The following is a 23,602-nucleotide window of genomic DNA, read 5'->3' as shown; positions in this document are numbered from 1 at the left end:
AATTTCGATATTTTGGCTACCTACCAGCCCCTCTTGTAAAGTGAGGTAGAAAAGCACAGAAAAAGTAGAAAGGTCTCCCATACTCTGTCACCACCAGATTAGCCTTAATAGCTGTTGTGAAGGGCATGTGTTGTCTACGTGCATCACTGCCACACTCTGTATAAAATGCAAACACTTTAGGCAAGATCTTAAATCATTCTGACATAAAGATCCCAAGAGCTAATATTCCGAACCAGGAAGTAGTGTTTCAAAGCAGAGTGTGACACTGCTTGTGTAGGTGAGCACAAACAACTCCAGACCATCAATTAACAGCAGTTAGGCCAGTGTGAACAACTTATTTACCTATTCACACTATTTGTCGCAGATGAATCAGGATTTAGAGCCGATCTCAGAGCTTTTACTAGAAAGAAGGAGGGTCTCAAAACATTTGAATAATGTTTGCCATACACAAAGCAAAATTTTAGATCCATTCACTCTTGAATAATATAGTGTCCAACAGGTAATCTCACAATACAAAGAACAAGCTGTCGCCATTGTGCAAATGAAAAAAAGAAAGTGCTTACCGACTTAATGAAAAAGACAGTGTAACGCCGCAAGTAAATGAACCAGTCCTGATGGGCAGTCACAAAAGGAGACAGGGCGGTAACAAGGCGGGACTAAGAAGCCTCATTATCAATTGGAAGCCAGCATTTACCATGGACGATGACGCAAGCCAATGAAAAATATGGGTGGAGCTTCCACGGCACTTCCACATCTGTCCCTACTACAATATGCCTCGCAGAGAGAGTAGCGCATGCGCTGCAATGCTAGGCTCGACCTAAAAAGGGTGCAGAGAAGGAAGCAATCATGTGTGAAACATTGAAACGTAGGGTTTCATAATGATGTACAGAGAAGAAGGCTTGGGGGTCCCTGGCTTCCAGTAGTGATTTAGTAGGGGTCCTCATAAGTGAAAAGGTTAAGAACCACTGATCTAGGGAAATGGTATAGGTCTTGCTACAACACTTGCAGATTAATAACCGTGTTACTATTGCCCAGCCTAACATAATTTAAATCTGTGAATTCCTGGTTATATACCATTCACTGCAACGAGAGAGAATTTACAGGCTTTGTAAAAATGTAAATTGAACATACTTTGCTTTATACTTAGCAGGTTATGTATTCAAGTGCATTTTCTCCTTACAGTGACACCTATGTTTTAGTTTTAGTTTATTTAAGTAATTGCTAAATTACTTAAAATAATTGCAATAAAAGTTATACATGATGTAAATACACGAATACATGATGTGCATAAAATTAGTAATTCTAAAATTAAATTATTACATTCGAATTTAAAATTATCGAGTAGTGAGAAAGAAGGTGGAAATCAGTGCTTTAGTAAACGGGAAATGCTATTTTAGCAGATTAGATGTAATCACGTAGGTCAATGTCACGTAAAAGGGAAACCTGTTTATACTTTTTAATAATTTAGTTTCAGGCGTATTTACAGCTCTTTGATTTTCATCCAGGAGATTTGGTTCAAGAATAAAACAGGACAGCCTCAGAATTGCCTTGGTGGAGGGTCATATTGTTCCTTAAGAATGATATAACCATTTAGGCAGCAGTTTATGTCGGCAGACTGAACAAATTATTTTTGCTGTAATATTTGCTCCACCTTCAACAAAAATTTGACAAAGCGGCAGTTTAACTGGCGGCCCCCTAGATCGAAGCAGGCTAGAATTGCCTGCCTTCTTGTTCGAATTCCCCTTTGGTTAAATGCCCTGATTAATAGTTGTTTCCTTTCTGCCTAAACAATGTTGCATGAACAGACTAAGTGCAACAGATCTTTGTTATTGGTGCCTCAGAACATGGAGATTTCCGCGCAGCCAGGGTGCCATATGCTCTTTAACTGTTACTACCCCCAGCCTGCGTATTTTAGAAACTGCAGCTTGACAAAAGCTGGGTAACCAGTGCTAAAGTAATCTTGAAGGGCAGTAGACTTATTTATTACCATCCACCCATGTGCTCTTTTTGCTAGTGTGGCTTTATCTTCTCTAACAGATTGAGTTTTAGGTGACTTCTTGCCCAGACGCTTGGAGGTCTGTACATTGGTTCGCATTTCCCAAAGTTGTGCGAGGCCTTTAAGGACGAGTGACTCTTGCAGGTACACTGTTGCCGGTGATGTGGCTCATCCCATAACATATGATTTAGAGTGTTGGGCTTTCCTAATCTTGTTCCAGCATATTATGTATGCACTGCGTCTGGCTAGTGACTGTGTTAGCAACCTGAATTCTAATCTTATATGCATGGGTGAGGTATAACTTGGTAAGGAGTATATAATTCTGTAAGCACAAGTGATTGCGGTGTCTAGTGTGCTGGCATCCTGCCCTCTTTAATTTAATTTAATTTAATTGCGGGTTTATATAGCGCTAGGAATCGACTCCCGGAGGAGTATCTCCGCGCTTCGACCGCTGGGGAACCCGTCCTGGCTCACCCTGAGAGATGGTACCTAATGGGTATCTCTAAGGTGCGACCAAGCATCCCCGGCGGTCTGGGGGGGCCGTTGTGAAGATGAGGCAAGCTAATGCCCAGAGTTGCCGAGTGTGGTCCCTGACTGGAGTAGGCACCGAGGCGAGAATTATCGAGCCCGTTGACCCTGGTCCACGACCCTGCCGCGTCGGGAATCGAACCCTGATCCCGGGCCGTCCTCTGCTTACGGGTCTGCCGCCTCTAACCAGTGAGCCACACCACTCCACTCTAATGCTTCATTTCCATATGAGATTGTTGGAAGACCCTTTGCTCTTACGACTTCTAGGAGTGGCTTCAGAGAGGGACCAGGAAGCTTTTTCTTCAAGTTTTTAGATGCTATAGCCAGAACCAGGCCTTTCTTTTGTATTGCAGCCTTCTGTGTTAAAAAGGGGAAACGACCATTACAATGCAACATCCTTTACATTGCATGCCATTACAACGCAGCCATTACATCGCATGTCACTACAACGCATGCCATTACAATGCATGCCACTACAACGCAAACCATTACAATGCACGCCACTACAACACATGCCATTACAACGCATTATAAGGTAAGTAATGGGAAATAGTAATTTTTACCCCTACACTATCCAACACTTACCCTACTGTTGCACTCACTGGAGTGGGAATAGTATTTTTTACTCCTAGACTACCCAACACTTACCCTACTGTTGCACTCACTGGAGTGGGAATATTAATTTTTACCCCTACACTATCCAACACTTACACTACTGTTGCCGTAAAAGTATTATGAGTTGTAATGGTATGTGTTGTAATGGAATGCGTTGTAAGTGTATTTTTTAAAAATGCGTTGTGATGACATGCGTTGTAAAATCATACGTTGTAATTGATGTTGCGATGTAAGAACCACGTTGTAATGCAAGTGTTGTAAAAGTTTGCTTTGTTAAAAAGCTACCTTTGTTATTAATAGTAACTCCAAGATACTTGTACTCATTCACGCTTTCCAGCCGCATTTCACCCAGAAACCAGGCCTGCGTTCGGGCACTCTTGATGCTATAACTCATGGTTTTCATTTTTCTTCAGTTGATCGACAGGCCGTTAGCTAGTGAGTACACCATCATTGTGTCAAGCAGTCATTGAAGTCCCACCCAAGTGCGGCTAACCAGTAGCACATCATCAGCGTATAAAAAACTTGATATTGCTTTTCCACCTAGTTTAGGAACGTGAGGATTACATGATTGTAGTGGTTCCGTCAAATCTGCTAGAAAGAGTTTGAATAAAATTGGTGCCAGAACGCATTCTTGTTTTAGACCTCGAATGGTTTGGATTTTTCGAGAGAGATATGTGCCTGCTCCTATTTTAATTTGAACCCACATATCGCTATGCAACATTAACAACATATTTAAAAGGTATTGCGGTATAATCCAGTTCGCTAACTTCTGCCATAACTTTCGATCGATCCACACAGTCGAATACATCTTTAAAATCTATATAACTCAAGTAAAGTGGTGTTTTGGAGACACGGGCAACATCCATAAGTAAAGAGATTGCTAAGGTGTTTGTAATCGTGCCAGATGACTTTAAAAAACAGTCCGATTATATGGCATGATGGTGTTGCTAGAAGACCATGATGTTAGCTCATCAAGCACAATTCCGGCAAAGTATTTAGCCTCAACATCCATCAGAGTTATAAGACAATAGTTTGCTGGAACAGATCTGTCCCCTACTTTAAAAATGGGAGATATATTGCAAGATGCAGGGCCAATTTGTGTGCTTCTGACCTGCGAAAATACTGGGGCTAAGATTCCTACCCAGAGATCTGTGTCATATTGAAATACAGCAGGAGGTATGCTGTTTGGGCCTGGGACTCCTTCTTTTCACCCTTTCCTTATTTGTTTTTAATGCTATCTGCATTCACATCGGGCCGTTCCTCATGTTGTATATTTGTTAGAGTATCCCGGATTCCAGTCTGGAGGTTATCTGTAAATTCGTCATTGAAGTAATTTTTTAGGAAGTGAACCCATGAAGCCTTAGTAATATATGAGTTTAATATATGAGTTTATACCTCTATTTTTCTGGTTAAAGAATGTGATTAACTATAGTCCATAATCTAGTGCTGTTGTTATATTTCATATCAGTATGAAATTTAGCCCATAATTCATTGCCCTGGTCTCTTTGTATTTTCCATCTTAACTTCTTTATTCATTTTTTATTTGACCTTAAGGCTGCGAAAGCAGTTACATCTACTGGCTTTTTCCTTAGGATTCTGAGTGCTTTATTTATTCCGGTTTTATACTCCATGAATCTAGAGTCATGTGTTGCACTGGTGACCCCTTTATATACTTTATTATCACATTTGAGTTGTTTACTTTGGTATATTTTTTCTGTAGTGTTCCAATGAGAGTTCCCAACTTATTTACTGCTGTAGTTGCATTACCTAAAATGTCTTGAAATGTGTCCCTTACGGTTACATGCAGTTGAGTAAGACCAACCGTTGTGCTCTTAATGCGTCTGAAATTTGTGAGGTCGATTTTGTCAGTCGTCTCCCTTGCATGATTTGGGGTAGTGATGTATGGTAAAAATGTGACTTCTTGCGGAAGATGGTCACTGCCGGATTCGTCTGTGATTTAAAATGAACAAATTTATTGAAATATGGACAGGGATACAAAGGTGTAGTCCAAGCAAGTACTGGTTTTGTTGTAGTGAAATGTGGCATTCGGCAGATTATCTGTTTGGAACTTGCCGTTCAGGGCTCTAAGGCTTAAGTATGCGAGGTCGTACAGTAATCGCCGCAAAATTTTCCTTTGATGCCCATATGTACTGCTGCCCTAGTCGGGTATTTTTGCAAAGTGCTGTTTGGGATGTGCTGTTTGAGATATTGTTAAGTCACCTGCCCAAGTGCCGCATAAATATAGATTAAAGTCCATGGATATAACAAAGTGGGTCGAATTTTCCTCCTCTAGCAATCTCGTTAATTCTTGCACTATCTTTTTACTGTCATTGAATTTGTTGTTAGGAGGAATATAGATATTAATAAAAATTACATCAGCGGCGACGCCTTTAATGTTGATGGTGCATTTTATTGCATTCATTCCTCTGGCCTTAATGTCTAGGGCTGTAGCTGAGGCTATGCTGGCTATTGAAAAATAATTTGGCAACCCTCCTGAGTGATGCCCATGTTTTGCCTGTTTTACAGCTGGAGTAAAAAAGCTAATATAGCCTTGGATATAGACAGGCTAAACCAGTTAGGTTTCCTGGAGAAAAATAATATTAAAGGACAGCAGGTAGTTATACTGATCTAGATCGGTTAGTTTTGTATTCCGGCTGTTTATATTCCAAGAGCACATGCGAAGTGGTCTGGGATTTGGTCCAGCTTGATTGTTCTGAGCTTTGTGTGGTCATGGTGGCGTTTGAGAAAATCTTGCTGTTCTGACTGTCTTGTGTGCATCCTTGTGATCTTTCCCAGGCATCTTGCTCTGTCTAACCCTGAGATTTATATATTAAGTAAAAAATAAATTGTGGAACCCTTGGCATCCTTAGGCACCAAGGTGGTTTCTTCTTGCTGTATGTCTGATCACACTTTTTAGGTCTCGGCCTGCATAGGCTGTGCTTGCGCAGTCTCGCTGGCGAGATTTTATGTTTTAGAGTGTGGGGCTTAAACCCGCCCCTCTTCTCCATTGGCTGGCTTGCCAAACAGAGGCCAGCCATTGGAGAAGAGGGGCGTATTTCCATTTAAGCCCCGTCTTTTTGGGATTGAGGGGTGTGTTTTTTTGTTTTTTTCTCTGCTCTTCCCATTGGCTGGAATTTTACATTCCAGCCAATGGGAAGAGGAGAGGAAGAAAAACACGCCCCCCCCCCCAGTCCGAAAATGACAGGGCGTTTCTCCGAGGCATTTCTGCTTGACCTCAGAGAAACATGGTGGTGTGGAGCGCTCCTCTCTTGCCTTCAGGGCCCTGCCCAGGGCTCTCTCTACCCCCACAGGGGCCAGACCGTACACTGGTTACCCATCTTAAAAGTTGGCTGGCCTAGCCGTTAAGCCACAGCCTCTAGCACCCTTTATCTTTCCACCATTAATCCTGTGCCCCTCAGCCCTCCGGTAGCTCCCTCCATTGTCTCGGGATCAGCAGGCCGCGCACTGAGATCTCCAGATGGCTCCATCACAAACAGTATCTTCTCGGTGACGTCACATTCACGCCGGCGCCACCCCCATCTTGAAAAAGAGCTTGGGCTGGCAACGGAAGAAGAAAATAGAACACCGAACAGAACACTAAATAGAAATCTTCCGTTGCAGAGAACAATTGATACCTCAGACATTTTAGTATGTGTCAGTAATTTATAAAAAACATATTTAGTTTAAAATGTAATACAACCCAGCAAACACATTTTTACTCCTACAAGTGTGGCTTTACCATTGTTTATAAGGTTTTTCAATATACTCTATCGCTCTTAGAGGTCACTTGCTTTGGCCTCAGCTCCTTCCCAAGATGTCCGCCAGTACGCAAAGATTGTATCCTCCCAGAGTTTGAGACCAGTCAATGCCCAAAGCGGCCCAAGCAGAAGCCCAAATTCAACCCAACTCAGAGCAATAGCCACCCAAAAACCAGCCCAAAGATAAAACGCTCACATTTTACAAAATAGCCTTCATAAAACATTATAAAATGAATTCTAAAGTGTATTTCATAAACGTATAGTAGGAGCAGGATCACTTGGCAACAATTGGCTTCTGCAATCATGAATACATTCTATTCTGGCATGCCGCAGCGGCCCAGGCCCGAGTCTTGCTGCACTACAATAAAGTTGCCGGCAGCGCAGCTATCTTAGTACCCAGGCCAGCACATGTAAACTTAATTTTCTGCACAATGTGCAGTACTAGTGCTGCAGTCTACGGTTGCTCATCCTGAAGTGCTTGTGTCCGCATGTCGGTGCCGGTGGTGTGAGGAGCTATACAGGCATGAATCTGCATTTAGTGCAGTGATGCGGACCCCCTCAATAAATATGTTAGCCTTACCCCTTATGAGTGGTACTACTTGGCAGGGCTACCTGGAGCGACTCCTTTGTTATGCAGGTGCCACGAAGAAGCTAATCAGAAGATACGATCGATCACCTGCTAGTGATCTGAAAGGAGGTGTGAAGGGCAGAGCACAGGCTCTACATTTAACAGGTCTGCAGTGATTAAAGCTGCAGCATGGGCAGCCACTGCCAAGTATTACCAGGTACTAGACTTTTTTTTCAAGCCCACACTAAATGCAAGTATTTTCCAAATTGTTTTATTTAACTTTTCTAATGGCATGGTAAAGTAATTTCACATTGTGGCTCTGTGTGTATGGCTCTGTGTGTGGGGCTCTGTGTGTGTGTGGGGCTCTGTGTGTGTGTGTGTGGGGGGCTCTGTGTGTGTGTGTGGGGCTCTGTGTGTGTGGGGGGCTCTGTGTGTGTGGGGGGGCTCGGTGTGTGTGGGGGGCTCTGTGTGTGTGGCTCTGTGTGTGTGTGTGTGTGGCTCTGTGTGTGTGTGGCTCTGTGTGTGTGGGTCTGTATGGTTGTGTGTGGCATTTGCGAGAGATTCAGCTATTGCCATTGTAAATGACAATGCCATTTATTTATCTGTTTTCAAAACCAACACATAAATAAAAATGTTGTCATTTACAATGCCAATAGCTCTAAATTTTGCAAAGGCGAGACCGTTGCATTGTAAATGCTTGTTGCCCTTGGGGTAGAAGGGGCAAGGGGTATCCAGTCGTTTGACAAGGGATAACCGCTATTCCCCATTTTGTTAGAACTGGACCTTCTCAAAGAATTCTTTTTGCAATGTCAGTTGTGGACCATGTGGTCTGAGTTACTTTCACTCCAGGCTCTACATCTGAACTTTTAAACTATGGGGCATATTATCAAGCAAAGGCGATAAAATTATCGCTGCTTTATCGGCAGGAAACTGCCGCTAAAGCGGCGATAAATGCCTTGATAATATGTCCTTGTGAATTCCATAGCAGCCCAGGTTAACACCAGAATCTGGGCTGCTATGGGAATTCACAAGGGCATATTATCAAGGCATTTATCGCCGCTTTAACGGCAGTTTCCTGCCGATAAAGCAGCGATAATTTTATCGCCTTTGCTTGATAATATGCCCCTATATTACCACAAGATCTTTTGATGTTAGGCTGCTCAGTCTTGGCGTGGCTGCCAGTAGTCTAAGGATGTTTCCCCGGTTTAGAACATCATGTCTACTTCTGGAGGCATACTCCGGAATCAGGGTTAAAACCGGGGTGTTGTCCAGGTCATCCGCTGCGGTGATCTGGATGTTTTCCAGATTAGATCTAGCTGTGTCGTGCCTTCTTGAGAGGTCGTATTGAACGCAATAATTTCCTGAGGGCCACCGGGAAGTGCATTAGGTCGATGCTGATAGAAAATGTTAAAACTGAGCCCACAGTTAGATTTGTAGATAGGAATTTATCAATTTGAGTTATACTATTTATCTGTGTTTAAGTGTTATTTCCTGTTCTCGTAGTAGGTAACCATTTTCCTATGCTGTTTCTATTTGTCAGATTATGATTTGAGACCCTGATCGTTGAAGATGACGCAATGAAGTCCTCTGGTACCACCATTTGGGTTGTCATAGACGTCCTAGAGATGCTATTTGATGCCTGTGGTAGATCTCGAGGTTCCCCCTGTGTGCTCGCCATTGTTGATGTTTGGCTGGTTTCAGCGGACTCTTAGAAAAGCCCTGGGTGGTTTAGGTTTAGATGGGGCTGTGCTACCATTTGCTCATCCCCCTGTATGGTCAAGGTTGTGGTTTGCATCGCTTTTTCTTCCGATCTTGTTGTTGAATCAAAGAGAGGATGGAGTGGGATGCAAGGAAGTGCATGAGGGAGAGAGGGGAAAAAGGGTGCAGAGAAGAAAGCAATCATGTGTGAAACATGGAAACGGAAGGTTTCAGAATGATGTGCGGAGAAGAAGGCTTGGGGGTCCCTGGCTTTCAGTAGTGATTTAGTAGGGGTCCTCATAAGTGAAAAGGTTAAGAACCACTGATCTAGGGTAATGATGTAGGTCTTGCTACAGCACTTTAAGATTAATAACCGTGTTACTATTGCCCAGTCACACATGATTTAAACCTATGAATTCCTGGTTATATACCATTCACTGCAACGAGAGAGAACTTACAGGCTTTGTAAAAATGTAAATTGAACATACCTTTGCTTTATACTTAGCAGGTTATGTATTCAAGTGCATTTTCTCCTTACAGTGCCACCACTTATGGGAATCAATCATGCCTTAGGTCACTGGTGCCGACTTCCTCGGTCCCAGAACACCATTCATGTCAGAGATCAAGGGGGACTTGTTGCACCCTATGCATCCCAGGACATGAATGTGAATTTGTTCTCTGCACTTTGAGCTCTGGGGTAGTCTGCTCTTATTGCAACAGAAAAATCAAACACAGAACAAACATGGTCAGAGTTTTCTTGAGTCATTTCATCCAATATAACATTGTAGATGAAGCCAGATTCCTTTAATTTCGAGGGTGTATACCTTAGTTTGTGAGGGATTTAGGACAGCTGATTTGTGTCGCTGCAAGTCACGCCGCTCCTCTAACACCTCTTAGCCCTTTCTTCTTCACCACTAATTCACAAGTGCAAGCAAGGACCGTCCACTGTAAAGGATTAGAAACAACAGACCACTGGGACACGATGCGCCTGACCTCAATGAGAACAAGCCTTTGCGTCACAGTAAGCGTGACCTATCATGATTCAATTAACAGGCTCATGTATTCTACTCTTGGCACTTCTAGAGCACTTGGCTGCCCGACGAGCCTCCCAGTGCTGAAAGATGTATTGAAGGTGAAAAGATATGCCGTAAGCTGTTTCCTGGAATTGGGTTTGCCTTGTTCTTTTTAAGTACATCAAGTAGAGTATTCCATTATTTGGGTGATAGATAGACGAACGAGGGCCCTCCTCTCTTTCTCCGAGGAACTGTCAGCAGTTCTACATTCCTGGATCGTAGTGGTCTTCTAGGAGAGTAGGGACATATCAGGTATTGTAAAAGTTGCAGTCCTTTCATGTGTGCTGCCCGACAGTGGTGGGCAGCATCGCCCCACTGCTTGTTAAGCAGTGCAAAAGAAAATTACCATTATAATAACAAGTTATTATCATTTTATGTTTCTGTGCCACTCAAAACCATGTTAGGTGCAGGGCTGGGCTCCCCACCGTCAGAGGGAGCAGGAGTGGTTTGAACTCCCTAAGTGTGCATGATGGCTTGGCCGGCCCTCTCACACTTAGGGGCAGATTTACAAGCCCCCTGTGCCTCTTTTAAGCCACCGTTACGTCACTTTTGTGTCGCAGCAGTGGCGCAAAAGATGCGCCATGGTGCGGGGTATTTACAACGTGACACATCTCCCAGATGCGTCACGGTGTAAAGCCCTGCGCCAAAAGGAGGCGTTCCATCGCAGGGGGCGTTCTGGTGCAGGAACGCCTCCCAAAAGTGGCTGAGTGAAATCTACAAGATTTCACTCGGTCACTTTTGGGCCCATGCTGCGTCAAAACCCTGCGCCTGCTTGAAGCAGGCGTAAGGATTGACGCAGTATTGTGGAGATAGGGCTCTACAAAGCATTGCTGGAGTTGCGTTGCACTTGCGACGCAACTCTAGCAATGCGCCGCTTTTACGGCACAGATGCGTGACGCATCTGTGTCATTTTTGCCCCATGGTGCACCGCATTGTAAATGCGGCGCATCTAGGGTGGCGGAGCTGCGGCGCACAATAGCGCCAGTTATTGTAAATCTGCCCCTTAGCATGTTCTCCACCGGGCTGTGTTGTACAGCCCAGTGTAGAACATTCCCAGCTACAGCCTGAGTGGCCAAACAGGCTCATGCAGCGTTGGTATTGGCTGGGAGAGTCCAGGAGCCTGGGTGCTTCTGGTGCTGCAGAGTGAGGACAGAGGAAAGACGTGTGGCAGTGGCGAAGAAGAAGGAAAGTTTATTTTTTATTTTCTTTCACAAACAAACCGAAATTAGGAACTGAATGGAGATCAGGTGTTCAAGAGGTAATTCTCAGGGCCATCTCCTCCGTAATGGCGGAGTAGCGTCGCCCCACTGGTCAGAGTCAGTCAGTGAAAAATAAAATGATAGTAAAACAATATTATCATTTTATTTCCCGATGACTGACTGAGCCAGGGCGTCTTAGGCAGGGCGAGCCGGGCCAAGGCAGGGAGGAGGAGTGATGGGATTTATAAAAAGTCCACATTTCGGTTTGGCTGGCTGTCTTACACCCTTAGGTTTCTTCAGCTGTGTTGGATAAAAGCTGCAGGCTCCTTGTGCCTGAGCGAGCCTCAGACCAGCCTGCTCAGGCCAATCACCACACTGTTCTCATACTTGGTATAGCATGAGAGCAGTGTCTGGATTGGGTGGGATCCTGTGCTTTGTGCCCAAGTGACTGCCAGGAGGAGAGAAGCACCGAGGTGGCCGGCAGCGTAGGGGGCAGACAGATAAGTTAAAAAGAAAAATGTATTTCCCTGATTCCCCCTTCCCCTCCTCCCCTGACTTTCGTTTTGAAGCTGCTGTCACTAGTAAGACAAGAAACAAATATTCACACAAAAAGTGTGGCAAACGTATAAGGCATGATTTTAAGAAAGTGTAGATGTTAAACTCTTTTAAAGCGTCAATAGTGAAGAGAAAGAGAAATGTAGGAGATTCAATTCTGTTTCCGGAAGTCCCTTTTTCTGCCTGGGGATCATAAATTGTAATTTGTGAAGAAAGGATGTAACATGGTATGTGCTCATGTGCTTGTCTTTCTTCTCCTGATGCAGGAGCTCCTGGCCACCCACCCATTCACCAAGATTTCCAGTTGGAACAGTGGCAACACATACTTTCACATGACGATGGGCAATCTAGTCCGGGGCAACAGGCTTCTCTGCGAGACATCACTGGTGAGAATACCACTCCTCCTACTGCCCATCATAACACGTGTAGAAATCCAAAAAAACTCTAATAACAAGGACTTGCCTAGTCCTATGCAAGGTACATAATAGGAAAGACACAAAACACAACAGGAGAAGTGTCATTGGTTAGTACCTGTGGAGTACTAAAACAGGGTGAGAAAATACATCTAGTTGCATTGAATCAGATTTATTACAGTAGAAAAATACAAGTGGTTCTCTAAAGTTTCAGCAAATAAAATGCACACTAGATATGAAGGTTGCAAGAGCAACTGTCTTGCTCTGAACTGCAGCATGTTCCCCTTGCGCAGACACACTCCCCGATTTAAAAGTCACTACCCTTTGCGTAGAAAGATGCATTTGGACTCTCACTTTGGTAAAATCATCCTTTTACATGCTAATATTTTTGCCTAAGTTCAAGACAGCAACTCACTGCACATATCTAAGGAAACTTGGGAGCAGCACTTCTTCCAGTATTAACTTTCTATGAGGAGAAATAATTCATCCAAAAATCGATTTACATAATTCTTTCTGTGCTTACTTCTTTTGTGCAATGCTGAATGTCCTGATGAAAGCCATTTTTAAATGCTATCAGTAGAAAAACTGGCTGATGTATGAAGCATACTAGAATGGCTTGTTTGTCAACAGAGACGGCTTTAGCGCCTGGGCCCCTCAAGGACCTCCGTCTGCGTGGATTCCCTCACTACCACCATCCACTAGTGCCCCTCTTTCCGGTGCATTTCATTTGTTGTATAGTGCGGCATATACCAATGTAGGGTGTAGGAGCACTTCACATCACTCACACACACGGAGACAAAGAATTGTACATGTGTAAATCAATCTATAGAACATTTTACATAAGACAATGAGGGTTACAAGGTGTCGGAATCACGTCATCCATACTAGTAGGCAGAATATTTTAAGAATGTTTGGTTGGAGGAGCAGAAACTCAGGATTTAAAACATATCACAGTGGTTGGGATTGGCTTTACTGTTAAGAATGCATTTGACCACAACAAACTCTTTTTAGCAGCATTAGGGTAATGTAAGACTGTGGAAAAAACCAATGTTCTAACATATACCATGCAAGTTTGCATGGCTTTATTGGCAGTTCATAGGTCACTATACTATAGGACTAGAATTTATGAACTGCAAGTAACAATAAGATGTATGTGGCAAACGCAGTAATCCACTGTGCTATACAGATAAGTGTAAAGTTAATGTTAATAACTGTCCACCTGTTAGCCCTGGTGGCAGAGATCTTCACAATTATCTCGCTATAGGAAATTATATGGAAATGTAGTAAAGCTTATCATTACTATGTTTAAAGTCAAATTAATTTAAGCAAAGATATTAACCTAGGACTATTTAAAGAAAAAGATACATGGGACCTTTGCACATGAAAGCGTAGAAATATGCAGCACAGGAGAAAAATCAAGAGGTCTGTTGCTTTTTAGCTGTTTTATAACAACGGGGGAGAATTTACATTTGTACTCCATTTAAAACTCTGTAGGCAAATGGCACGGCTAAAGTTATTATAGATTAGTTTTTCAAAGGGAAATCTTTTTTAATATGATCATGCGGGTACTCTCATTCGTTTTATGACTGTTTATTCAGTGAGAATGGTCAAATTTTGGAGGAAAACAGGAGCCATTTGTGCGGGTTTAGTATTTTTGGGGCGTCTAAAAAGAGACATAGGTCGTCATTCACTAAGGTTTTGCTTAGACACTCGCCCAACTCATAATGATACAAGAGATAACGGTTGCTTACTTACCATTTTAAAGGCCAACTCTGCAATACTAAATTGTGTTGTGTCACAGAAGCAGCCAGCCATATTTATTAAATGATGTCCATGATATAATGTTCGTACTAGGACACACAACAATGGTTTGGCGTATGTAATCCAGAACAGTGGCGGCTCCTCCGCAATGGCAAAGGAGCGACGCCCCACTCACTGCAGCTGAAAAATAAAACAATAATAGAATCATTTTATTATTGTTTTATTTTTGTCTTGACAGCTGATGTTGCTGAGTCAAGGGCGGAGCAGGCCGGGCATCCTGAGTGACAGCCATCAGGGGTAGGAGAAGTTGTTGGGCACTGTAAGTGCGCATGACGGTTTGGCCGGCCAAACTGTCATGCGCACTTTTATTTCTCCAACCCAGCTGTATTGTACAGCCAGGTGGAGAAACAGCAAAGGCTACCAGTCACCTACTGAGCTCCTAACCAGGCTGCTCAGACCAATCCTAGCGCTGCTCTCGTGCTGAGAGCAGCGTCTGAATTGGATGGGAGTGGCCCATAAACTTCCTCATACTTCATCAATGCAGCTTGCAGTGGCAGTGAGGCAAATGTTTTTTTTATAATTATTTGCCCTCCCCCTCATGCTGCCCTCCAGTTTGTTTTGGCAGCAGACGCCTTGGGTCCAGAACATGCTCTATCCAGACTAAAATCTGATGCACAGCCATGTAAGAGCTTCAGTTCTTACAACAGTAATAACCTAAAACAATATATGGAATATAATTTTTTTTTGTTTAATTGCAGGGCTATAAGATGGATGACCTAATAACTTCTTATGTTGGTCGGCTCCTGGATGCTGTGAGGAAGCAAAGGAATTCGGAGCTGCTTGCATGATCATTTGATTCTCTCTCTAACGGTGGTGCCAACCCTGTCCCTTATTCGAGAGCCTTTTCTGGAAGCCTGCATCCATTCCAGTATTTTCAACTGGAACCTTGGGTGACCAGCAGCACTTTAGAATGCGACTGGGAAGAATTCCACAACTATGGTGACCAACGAGGACTGTTGAACTTAAAATTCCTTTGTCACTACGAAGCAATGTTGTGTTCAGTCTTTCCACAGAGTGAAGAGACCCAGAAAGCATCCAGTGGTTTGATGTCTATCGCTGGAAAATATCCCTGGAACAATCAGGATAACTATTGATGACTGAAAAATAGAAGTAGTAGCTGAAGAGGCTTTCGTAAATGTCATCAGATGTGAAAAAAGTGTGTAGGAGGTCTTCACTTGGGAAAACAGATGAATCTAAAGCAGTGAATATCCTACCGCAGTATATTGCAGTCCATCATGGAAACGCTCTCCATTGTCAGGGATGGATTTAAGAACTTGTATCAATCAGTTATTTAAAAATCAGAAGGTAAGAACTCTTCTATAAGGACCTTTAAGTCAAGGCAAAGGACGCCATCTATTGAACCAGAATAAAAGACGCACACTATCAAGGAAAATCATGCATGTATGGGGCAGCTTTCCCCACAGCATCTGAACAGACTGAGCTATGGGAAGCCATTTTCCGAAGAGTGACAGAAGGTGTTTTGTATACCTTCGAACCTCTAATGGACATAGCCAAAGGGGTTAGATGCACCCACTAAATGTGGGGTGGAGTTATGACAACTTGCCTCAAAACTCCCTGAAGTTTGCCAATTAAAGAAAAGATTTTCACAAGTGCCTGGTGATTCAGAGCAATTGAATTACATGAACTAATGAAAATAATTTTGCTTCCATAATCATGGTAGCACGCTTAATCTTACGTATTTCTCTCAGCACTAATTGACAACAAATGTTCTTATGTACACACATTTTCTATAAATAAATAAATATCCACGAGTTATTCTGACTGAACATGTTTTCTGTTTTTGTGTATGTGCACAAGTCTTTAAAAGAAGGGGAGGTCTTTCATCTCAACTGAGCAGTGCCTACCAGCAAAATTATATCTTTCAATCTTAAACTATGTGCATTACATCATACCACAGCTGTACACATCCTCTGAAAATATATATCTCTTTTGATGGATATTACTAACCACAGATACCCCACCTTAGAATACCCCCCAGGCGCTATCCTAGATCTGGAGATTTTTCATAGAAGTGCTCCTTTGAGTGGTTAGGTGGTGTCATGCAGCTCTGCACTCACTCACACCACCCTGTAAGTGTCAGAGCAGAACTGCATGTAAGCGCCACCCCTGTGCACTGGCGTCATCCTTTCTCTCTGCAACTTTCAACTCGGATCCAGATCCCCTGTCCTGACTTGTTCAGGTTTCTAACAACTCCAAACGTTTTCACTGTGTGCTAGGGAATGATGTCCCCATTGAAAACCACAAGATTCAAGCCGTGCACAACTCCAAACGTTTTCACTGTGTGCTAGGGAATGATGTCCCCATTGAAAACAAAAAAGCTGTGCTACGACTTCAGAAAGCATACGTCAGTCATGGACCAGCACAAGGTCTGCCTTTGGTGCATGAGCTCAGGACATGAAATTGTATGGTAAGTGCGCCCTAATGCCTTTGAGATCAGGAGGCGAAGTTGTAAGTCGCTGAACACAAGAAGAAGACATAGCCTTTGCGTACATTCTGCTCTAAGTTGCAGGCCTGGTCTTTTTCCCAGAGCTGCTCCTGCGACTGCGCCACTTCCAGCTTGAAATTCTTTGGTATGTCGAAGTTATAGTTGTTAGACCTGACATCCTTGGTGTGGTCTTACCCTAAATGTTTTTCTTCCACCCCCTCCTGTTTTTTTGGCATTAGGACTCTATGCACTTTACCCATGCTAACCAGTGCTAATGTGCTTGTGTTCTCTCCCTAAAGCATGGTAACATTGGCCTACACTTGATTGGCACATTTAATTTACTTATAAGCTCCTAGTATTTGGTACCACATGTACCCAAGGCCTATAAATTAAATGCTACTAGTGGACTTGCAGCACTCATTGTGCCACCCTCAAAAGCAGTCCTTTAACCCTTTCGATGCTGATGACGAGCTCAGCTCGTCATCACCCACGGGTGTCGTGAGCTGATGACGAGCTGAGCTCGTCATGACAGCAGCAAAATGGCAATTTGCAGCACAGCGCAAAAATCACCGCAGCAGCGATGCGGTTAAAAACTGTCTCAGGCCTGCCATTGCAGCCTGTAGTGCAGATGTAAACTGCATATTCGACCTGGCTAAACATACCTTTTGCTAGGCCTAAACCTTCCTTTTCACTACATATAAGTACCCCCTAACTGCCCGTAGTGCAGGGTGCATTGTATTTAAAAAGTAGGACATGTATTTTTAAGTTTTACATGTCTTGGTAGTGAAAGATTACTAAATTTGTTTTTCGCAACTGCAAGGCCAGGAGCAGGGCACAAGGACTCTGGAGCTTGTTATGCCCATGTATCCCACACAGGAAGGCAGCCAACTAGTCCTTGAAGTCACTTCTGGTGGTCCTGGATTCAAGGAGATTGCCCGTTCTCCCTTAAGCAGCAAAGCAGGCAAGAAGCAGCATAGCAGTCTTCTGGTATCAACAATGTAGTCCTTTGGGGTACCAGGCAGTCCTACAGAAGTCTTCCACAGGTCCAGGAGTTTACTGAGGAGGTTTTCTGAGGGTCCAATATTTATACCTGGTGCCAGTCTTTGAAGTGGAGGAACACCATGACGGAACACCATGACCATTCCCCCCGTCCGGTTCAGGGAATGTTTTCCCTTCTAGTGCCAGGGCCTCAAGAAGTCTGGGGTGAAAAAAGGCTAGGGAATTTCACCAAAAAGTGCCAGCAGAACCAACCTACCTGCCAGCCGATCAAACTCATAACTTAACCTGAGTTCAACAGGAGTTGACACTGTTATCAAAACAAGGCCCACAGCCTCTACTCTGCATATTCTGTGAGATTCTAAGGAGTCGTCTCTGGCCATACAGGTCAGCCTATTGTTTGCTCCTGGGAAGCATATCACACCTGTTCACACCTGTTAAAAGGCTAATGCCTGGATGGAAGCTGGCAGAGGATTATGCTAAGTAACCATTTTACAGCTCAGGAAGGTAAACAGTAACTTTTTAAAAGTTACTTTTCTTTAATATTTAATCAAAAATTAAACTTCACTATTGAATAGATTTTTAATAATAAAATAGTTTTAATTATTTCTCTAGTTGTTCCCTTTCCTGAGATACACTATTAGTATTTTATTCTATATTTTTGGTTTTCTATATAGGACAGTTAGACCTGTGAGAGTGAAATAGCTTTTAGGTACTAATCAGAGTATGGATGTGTTAACATTACATTTCTCCAGTATTAGGGTGTCTTTCATAGATTCACATGCTTGAATATTCCCCGTCGTCGAAGTGGGAGTCCCACAGTAAATAAAATAGCAATAAAATACTAATAACATATGTATGTAAAAACATAACACATAAAATACACAATAGAAAAGGTAGTAAATACCCAGACATAATTCCTACATAGGAATACATGGTAGAGAGAAAAAAACACTTGTAACATATTCCTGTCATTATGTTAGTCCAAACTACAGCCAATCAGGCACCAGCACCCCTCCAGAACCTTCTCCTCAGAGCTCAGTCTCGCAGATTTTCTACCGCACTTCGTGTGAAAGGAGTCTCCCTGAGCTCTGCTCAGTTTTTCTCAACTTCTTCAACTTTTCCTGTGATTTCCAGCATGTCTTCAAGTAAGAAGTCTTTATTTAGACCATGTTCTTCTTGTGGGAAGCTGCGGCTGTACTCTGAAGATCCCCACAAGAAGTGTATTTACTGTCTTTATCCCGACCATGGGGTTGGCAAATGGAAATTTTGCAGAACCTTTTCAACTAAGACCCTTAAAGACAGGGAAGGCCGTCTCCTCCTGTGGCTTCAAAGACTTAAGGATAAGGATTCAGCACTTTTTGACGCAAAAAGCCTGGTGTCTGGACCTTCTGCCTCAAAACATAGCAGTGTGCAGGATTTGCCCTCTCCATTCCTGAAAAAGAGAAAGCTTTCTCTCTCTCTGGCTCCTGCGGTGTCTTCACCTCTTCTGCTACGTCCATGCCCACGAGACCTGGCTCTCAGGCGTCTACTGCTTCTTCCCATCATGTTTCTGCTAAACAACATGTCTCTTCGTCGACGGGAGCGTCGACGATCGTCCCAACGACGAGATCTGCCGTCTCCGGCTCGTCGACGGCGACTGTGACGACCACATCTGCTTCAGGATCGTCGACGACTGCAACATCGACGTCATCCATGTCGACGAAGGTATCCCTCAGTTTTAAGACTGTTTCTTCGACGATACCTATTGCTTTGTCGTCGGCGAAGAAAACTCTCTCGTCGTCAGCAAAATCTTCGTCGGCGAGAGTTGTTAAGAAAACTTCTTCGTCGGCGGCACGTCAACGACGGCCCAGTCAACGGCGGATCCTTCAACTATGGCTCCGTTGACACCTATGCCATCATCGTCGTTTACGTCGTCGACGACAATTGCATCTTCTTTTGCTTCGTTGCCTTTGGTGCCGCTTTCTTCCTCCGGGTCTGGTTCATCCACCGTCGACCCACTGCACCAATGTCGCAAGATGCCTGTCGACCAGCTGTTCATCCCAAGTGATCCACAGCCTCCTTCGCCCTTGTTTGCCACAGGTTCCGAGCAGTACACTGGTTCTGAGGACGATGTGGATGATTCCTTCAGGGCGGCACGCAGTTCTTCTGATTTAATTATCTTGGTGAGGATGATGAAGAACAGTATTTTCAGGCAGAGAAACGTTCCGTGCAGGTTCCAACTGCGGCATTGCCTCTGTCGCTCATCTCCAATCTCCAGCACATGTTGGAGGATTACAACTGGCGTTTCTCGACATCTCAACAGGGTTCGCCGGTGCCTACAGCTCCAGCATCTGTTGCGGCTTCTGCTGCTGCTCAACTGCCACAACCACTAACGCCTTCTCCTCAGGTTCAGACGTCCGTTCAGATACACACAACTGTGTATGCCGTTGACGATGATGACGTTCCTCCAGAACGTGAGGATGGTGAAGTTCATGATGACGATGACGACGCCAGTCACATGGCTGAGTGGGGCGACCACCAAATTCAGATGCCGTCCCCCCCTCCTGTGACGCCAGCGGATTCTCCTCCGGTGGACATTGCAAGTTTCCATCAACTGATGGATAAAGCGTCTCAACGCTTTAAGTTGCCAAGAATCCAGAGAGAAGAGGACTGTTTTCTCTACGACTTCAAAAATCAACCGTTTAAACAAATCCATACGGTTCCCATCATTGACTTCCTCTGGAGTGAGGGGGTAAAATTAATGCAAACACCAAATTCCATACCGGCGCAAATGCCTCGCCTTGATAAGAAATATAAAGCGCCCTTCGAATCTCCAGCGTGCTTGATTGCGCAGCCAAAGCCAGATTCGGTGGTCACCCAGGCTGCTCAGCGTCGTTCCCGGAACCAGAGTTCTCCCATTACAGCTCCTCCTGATCGGGAAGGTTGTCGCCTTGACGCTATTGGACGCACATTTTCAACAATGGCCTCTACTACTGTGAGAGCGGCGAATGCTTTAGCCATGTTAGGGCACTACGACCGCCAGATGTGGTCAGACTTGCCTGCTCTTGTGGCCCTCGTCCCGGAACCCTCCAAAGCGGAGGCCTTGAAAATTCTTCAAGACGGAGAGAGAACGTCGGAGGAAATTATTGACTGCGCTGATGATATTGCTTGTACTGGCTTCCGTCAGCTTGCTGGGGCAGCTGTTTTGCGATGGCAAGGTTGGTTACTTTCCACCTCTTTTCGCCAGGAGGTACAGACGAAGGTCCTGGATATGCCATAGCGAGATGCTTTTTGGTGCACATGTCGACGGGGCACTGCAGACAATCAAGAAAGACACTGACACTGCTCGTTCTTTAGGGACTTTACAGCTCCGTAAGCAGCCTTTTCGTGGCGCACGCGGCCGCGGCACCTCTTCTACTTTTCACGGAGGAAACACTACATACCGCTCCTACCACCAGGGTAATCAACAATATTCTTCCGACCAACAGCAGTCCTCCCGTCAGCAATCTTCGAAACCATACCGGGGCAAGTCTTCCTATAGAGGATCCACTTCCAAACGCCAATGACTTGCCTTTCCCCCCAAAAGTTGGAGGTCGAATCTCCCTGTTCTCTTCTCAATGGTCCTCAATCACCTCAGACCGTTGGGTTCTGGACATTGTAGACAAGGGCCATGCTCTGGAGTTCATCAAGATTCCTTCTCCCACTCCACCATCCGGCCTGCCTCCGGCCCACCTCAAGGAGCTTTTCCAGCAAATTCGTATTATGATCCAAAAAGGTGCCATCGAAGTGGTTCCCAAGTCTCAAAGGTGGAAGGGATTCTATTCCTGTTTTTTCCTTATACTCAAGAAGACAGGAGACTGGCGGCCGATCCTGGATTTGCGAGCACTCAACAAGTATCTCAAATGCCAATCCTTCCTCATGCTTACACTCGTAGAGATCTTGCGTCTTCTCTCCATGGACAACTTCATGACCACCATCGACCTCCAGGACGCTTACTTCCATGTCCCAATTCTTCCACGGCATCGGAAGTACTTGCGCTTCCGGGTGGTACAGAAAGACTTCCAGTTCAGGGGGCTGCCTTTCGCCCTACGCTCCGCCCCTCATGTCTTCACAAAAGTGTTAGCTCCAGTGGTGGCTTACCTGCGTCTCCAGGGCGTCCAAATTTTTCCATACCTGGACGACTGCCTCCTCAAATCGCAGTCCCGCACCCAGCTACTTCCGGACACTCGACTTTGTCAGGATGTGTTTCACTCCCTCGGCCTTTCCATCAATGCCGAAAAGCCCCAGGTAGACCCAGCTCCCTGCAGAAATTTTCTAGGAGAAGAGCTGTGGGAAAACCCACAGGTAAAGGAATGCACTGCTTGAGGACAAAATGTCTCACAACAAGTTTATCATAAGTCAAATGAAACAGTAATAAGGAATGCTCTAGGCGCCAAAGTTCATTTGAAATTATCAGATTTAGTTGCTGTTACACACAACAAATTTTATCAAATGCGTCATAGACATGAATTACAAAACATTTTTTATAAATGAAAACATAACAGTCTCTAATGATAATGTCTCTCAATAAACTCAAACATATAAGCAAAAAACATGTAACTCCATGTAGATGTTATTCTTTTTAAAAATCCCAATGCATTTCGGGTTTATTAAGAAAACCCTTTGTCAGGGGATCAGTTGCATGTGCATGTCGATCTTCAAAAGTAGAAGTGTATCCACAGTAATCTAGAACCCAACAATATGCAGTGAATATACTGCTGTATTTTTAGGATTTGCACCCAAAGTTGTGGTGTTTAAATAAATAAAAAGGAGGTGGAAAAGAGTAGAAAGGGTGTTCAACCTTAAAGAGCCAAACAAGACCCTGAATTCTAATGCAAAAGCACGTAGTAGAAGATGTATAAAAATAAGTCCTAGATGTCCCAAGAGGTCTAGAGGAGCAGAGTTAGTAGTGATAGGAAAATAAGCTTGCCTGAGCACTCTATGACTCGCTGTCTGTGACAAGAGAAAACTGCCAACTCAGGAATGGGTCATGAAGATAATCTGTCAAAGATAAACTGACCCTAGTGAGAAACATATTTTCAAAAAGTGGGATCGGGTAACATGAAAGGAAACGACTGTCAAAGACTGCTTACCAAATAGCCTTCAGGAGTTCTCGTCCGTCAATACTCGGGGCGAGAACTTCACGAGAGGTCAAAGAACGGAGTTCTAAGGTCTCCTCGTCTGTCGATGCTCTGGGCGAGGAGTTTAGAAGGAATCTAAAACCGAAGCGCAACGTTAGTAAACTGTGCGCCTGGGGATACAAAACAAAGGGTTTGGCATTGAAAAAGTATATAAACCTACCCATAGTGTAGGAGGTAGAGAAGTTGGTGCACGCCAGTGTTTTCCCAAGCCGAGAGTGCATCGTCTGGATGTGCTATCCCAGAATGCTACGTGAATTTAAAGGGGACTAGCCCTGCAATACTCGGAACGGGAACATGACCGAGGGCCGGGAGAAATAAGCCCAAAGGTTACAAACGATGAGGAAAACGTACTCGACTGTGATGTAGTGTTAGGAATGGCTGGGGGTGTCATATGGTAAAAAGGAAACCACGCGTTAACATGAAGAAATACACAGACTGACAGAAATGTGTATGATTAGAAAAATATAAAGCTGAGGAGGTAAAAGAGCAGAATATTATAATCGGAAGTGTGACTGAAATAATAACAAGGAAATTGTATAAAAAGAGGTTAAATGGAGAGGAAAAGGAAAGAAAAAAGTGAAAGAATGTCCTTCAAGTGGTATACACTGAAAACTGGAAAAGGAGTGCAAATCCTGTACAGTTGGTGGAAGCTACTAGAATTACATACTGAATTCATTACAAAAAACATAACATTTCATAATGGTCGCTAAGCCCATTCGGGGCCAACGTGCATAATGTTTTTATCCAGTGGGTCTCTCTGCGGGCTAGTGCAGT

General features: G+C 44.0%; 1 protein-coding gene across 1 annotated transcript in view; it reads left to right on the top strand.

Moving 5' to 3' along the window:
• Positions 1 to 16,011, top strand: part of LOC147683395 (unconventional myosin-VIIb-like) — a 1,214,266-nt gene extending 1,198,255 nt beyond the window's left edge. The window contains exons 47-48 of the mRNA XM_086943813.1: positions 12,257 to 12,376; positions 14,923 to 16,011. Coding sequence (XP_086799939.1) covers positions 12,257 to 12,376; positions 14,923 to 15,012 — 210 coding nt within the window. The 3' untranslated portion in view covers positions 15,013 to 16,011. The remainder of the gene's footprint in view (positions 1 to 12,256; positions 12,377 to 14,922) is intronic.
• The last annotated feature ends 7,591 nt before the right edge of the window (positions 16,012 to 23,602 follow it).

Source organism: Lissotriton vulgaris, chromosome 11, assembly GCF_964263255.1.
Source record: "Lissotriton vulgaris chromosome 11, aLisVul1.2, whole genome shotgun sequence".
NCBI lineage: Eukaryota > Metazoa > Chordata > Amphibia > Caudata > Salamandridae > Lissotriton > Lissotriton vulgaris.
This window is presented reverse-complemented; position numbering and strand designations above follow the sequence as displayed.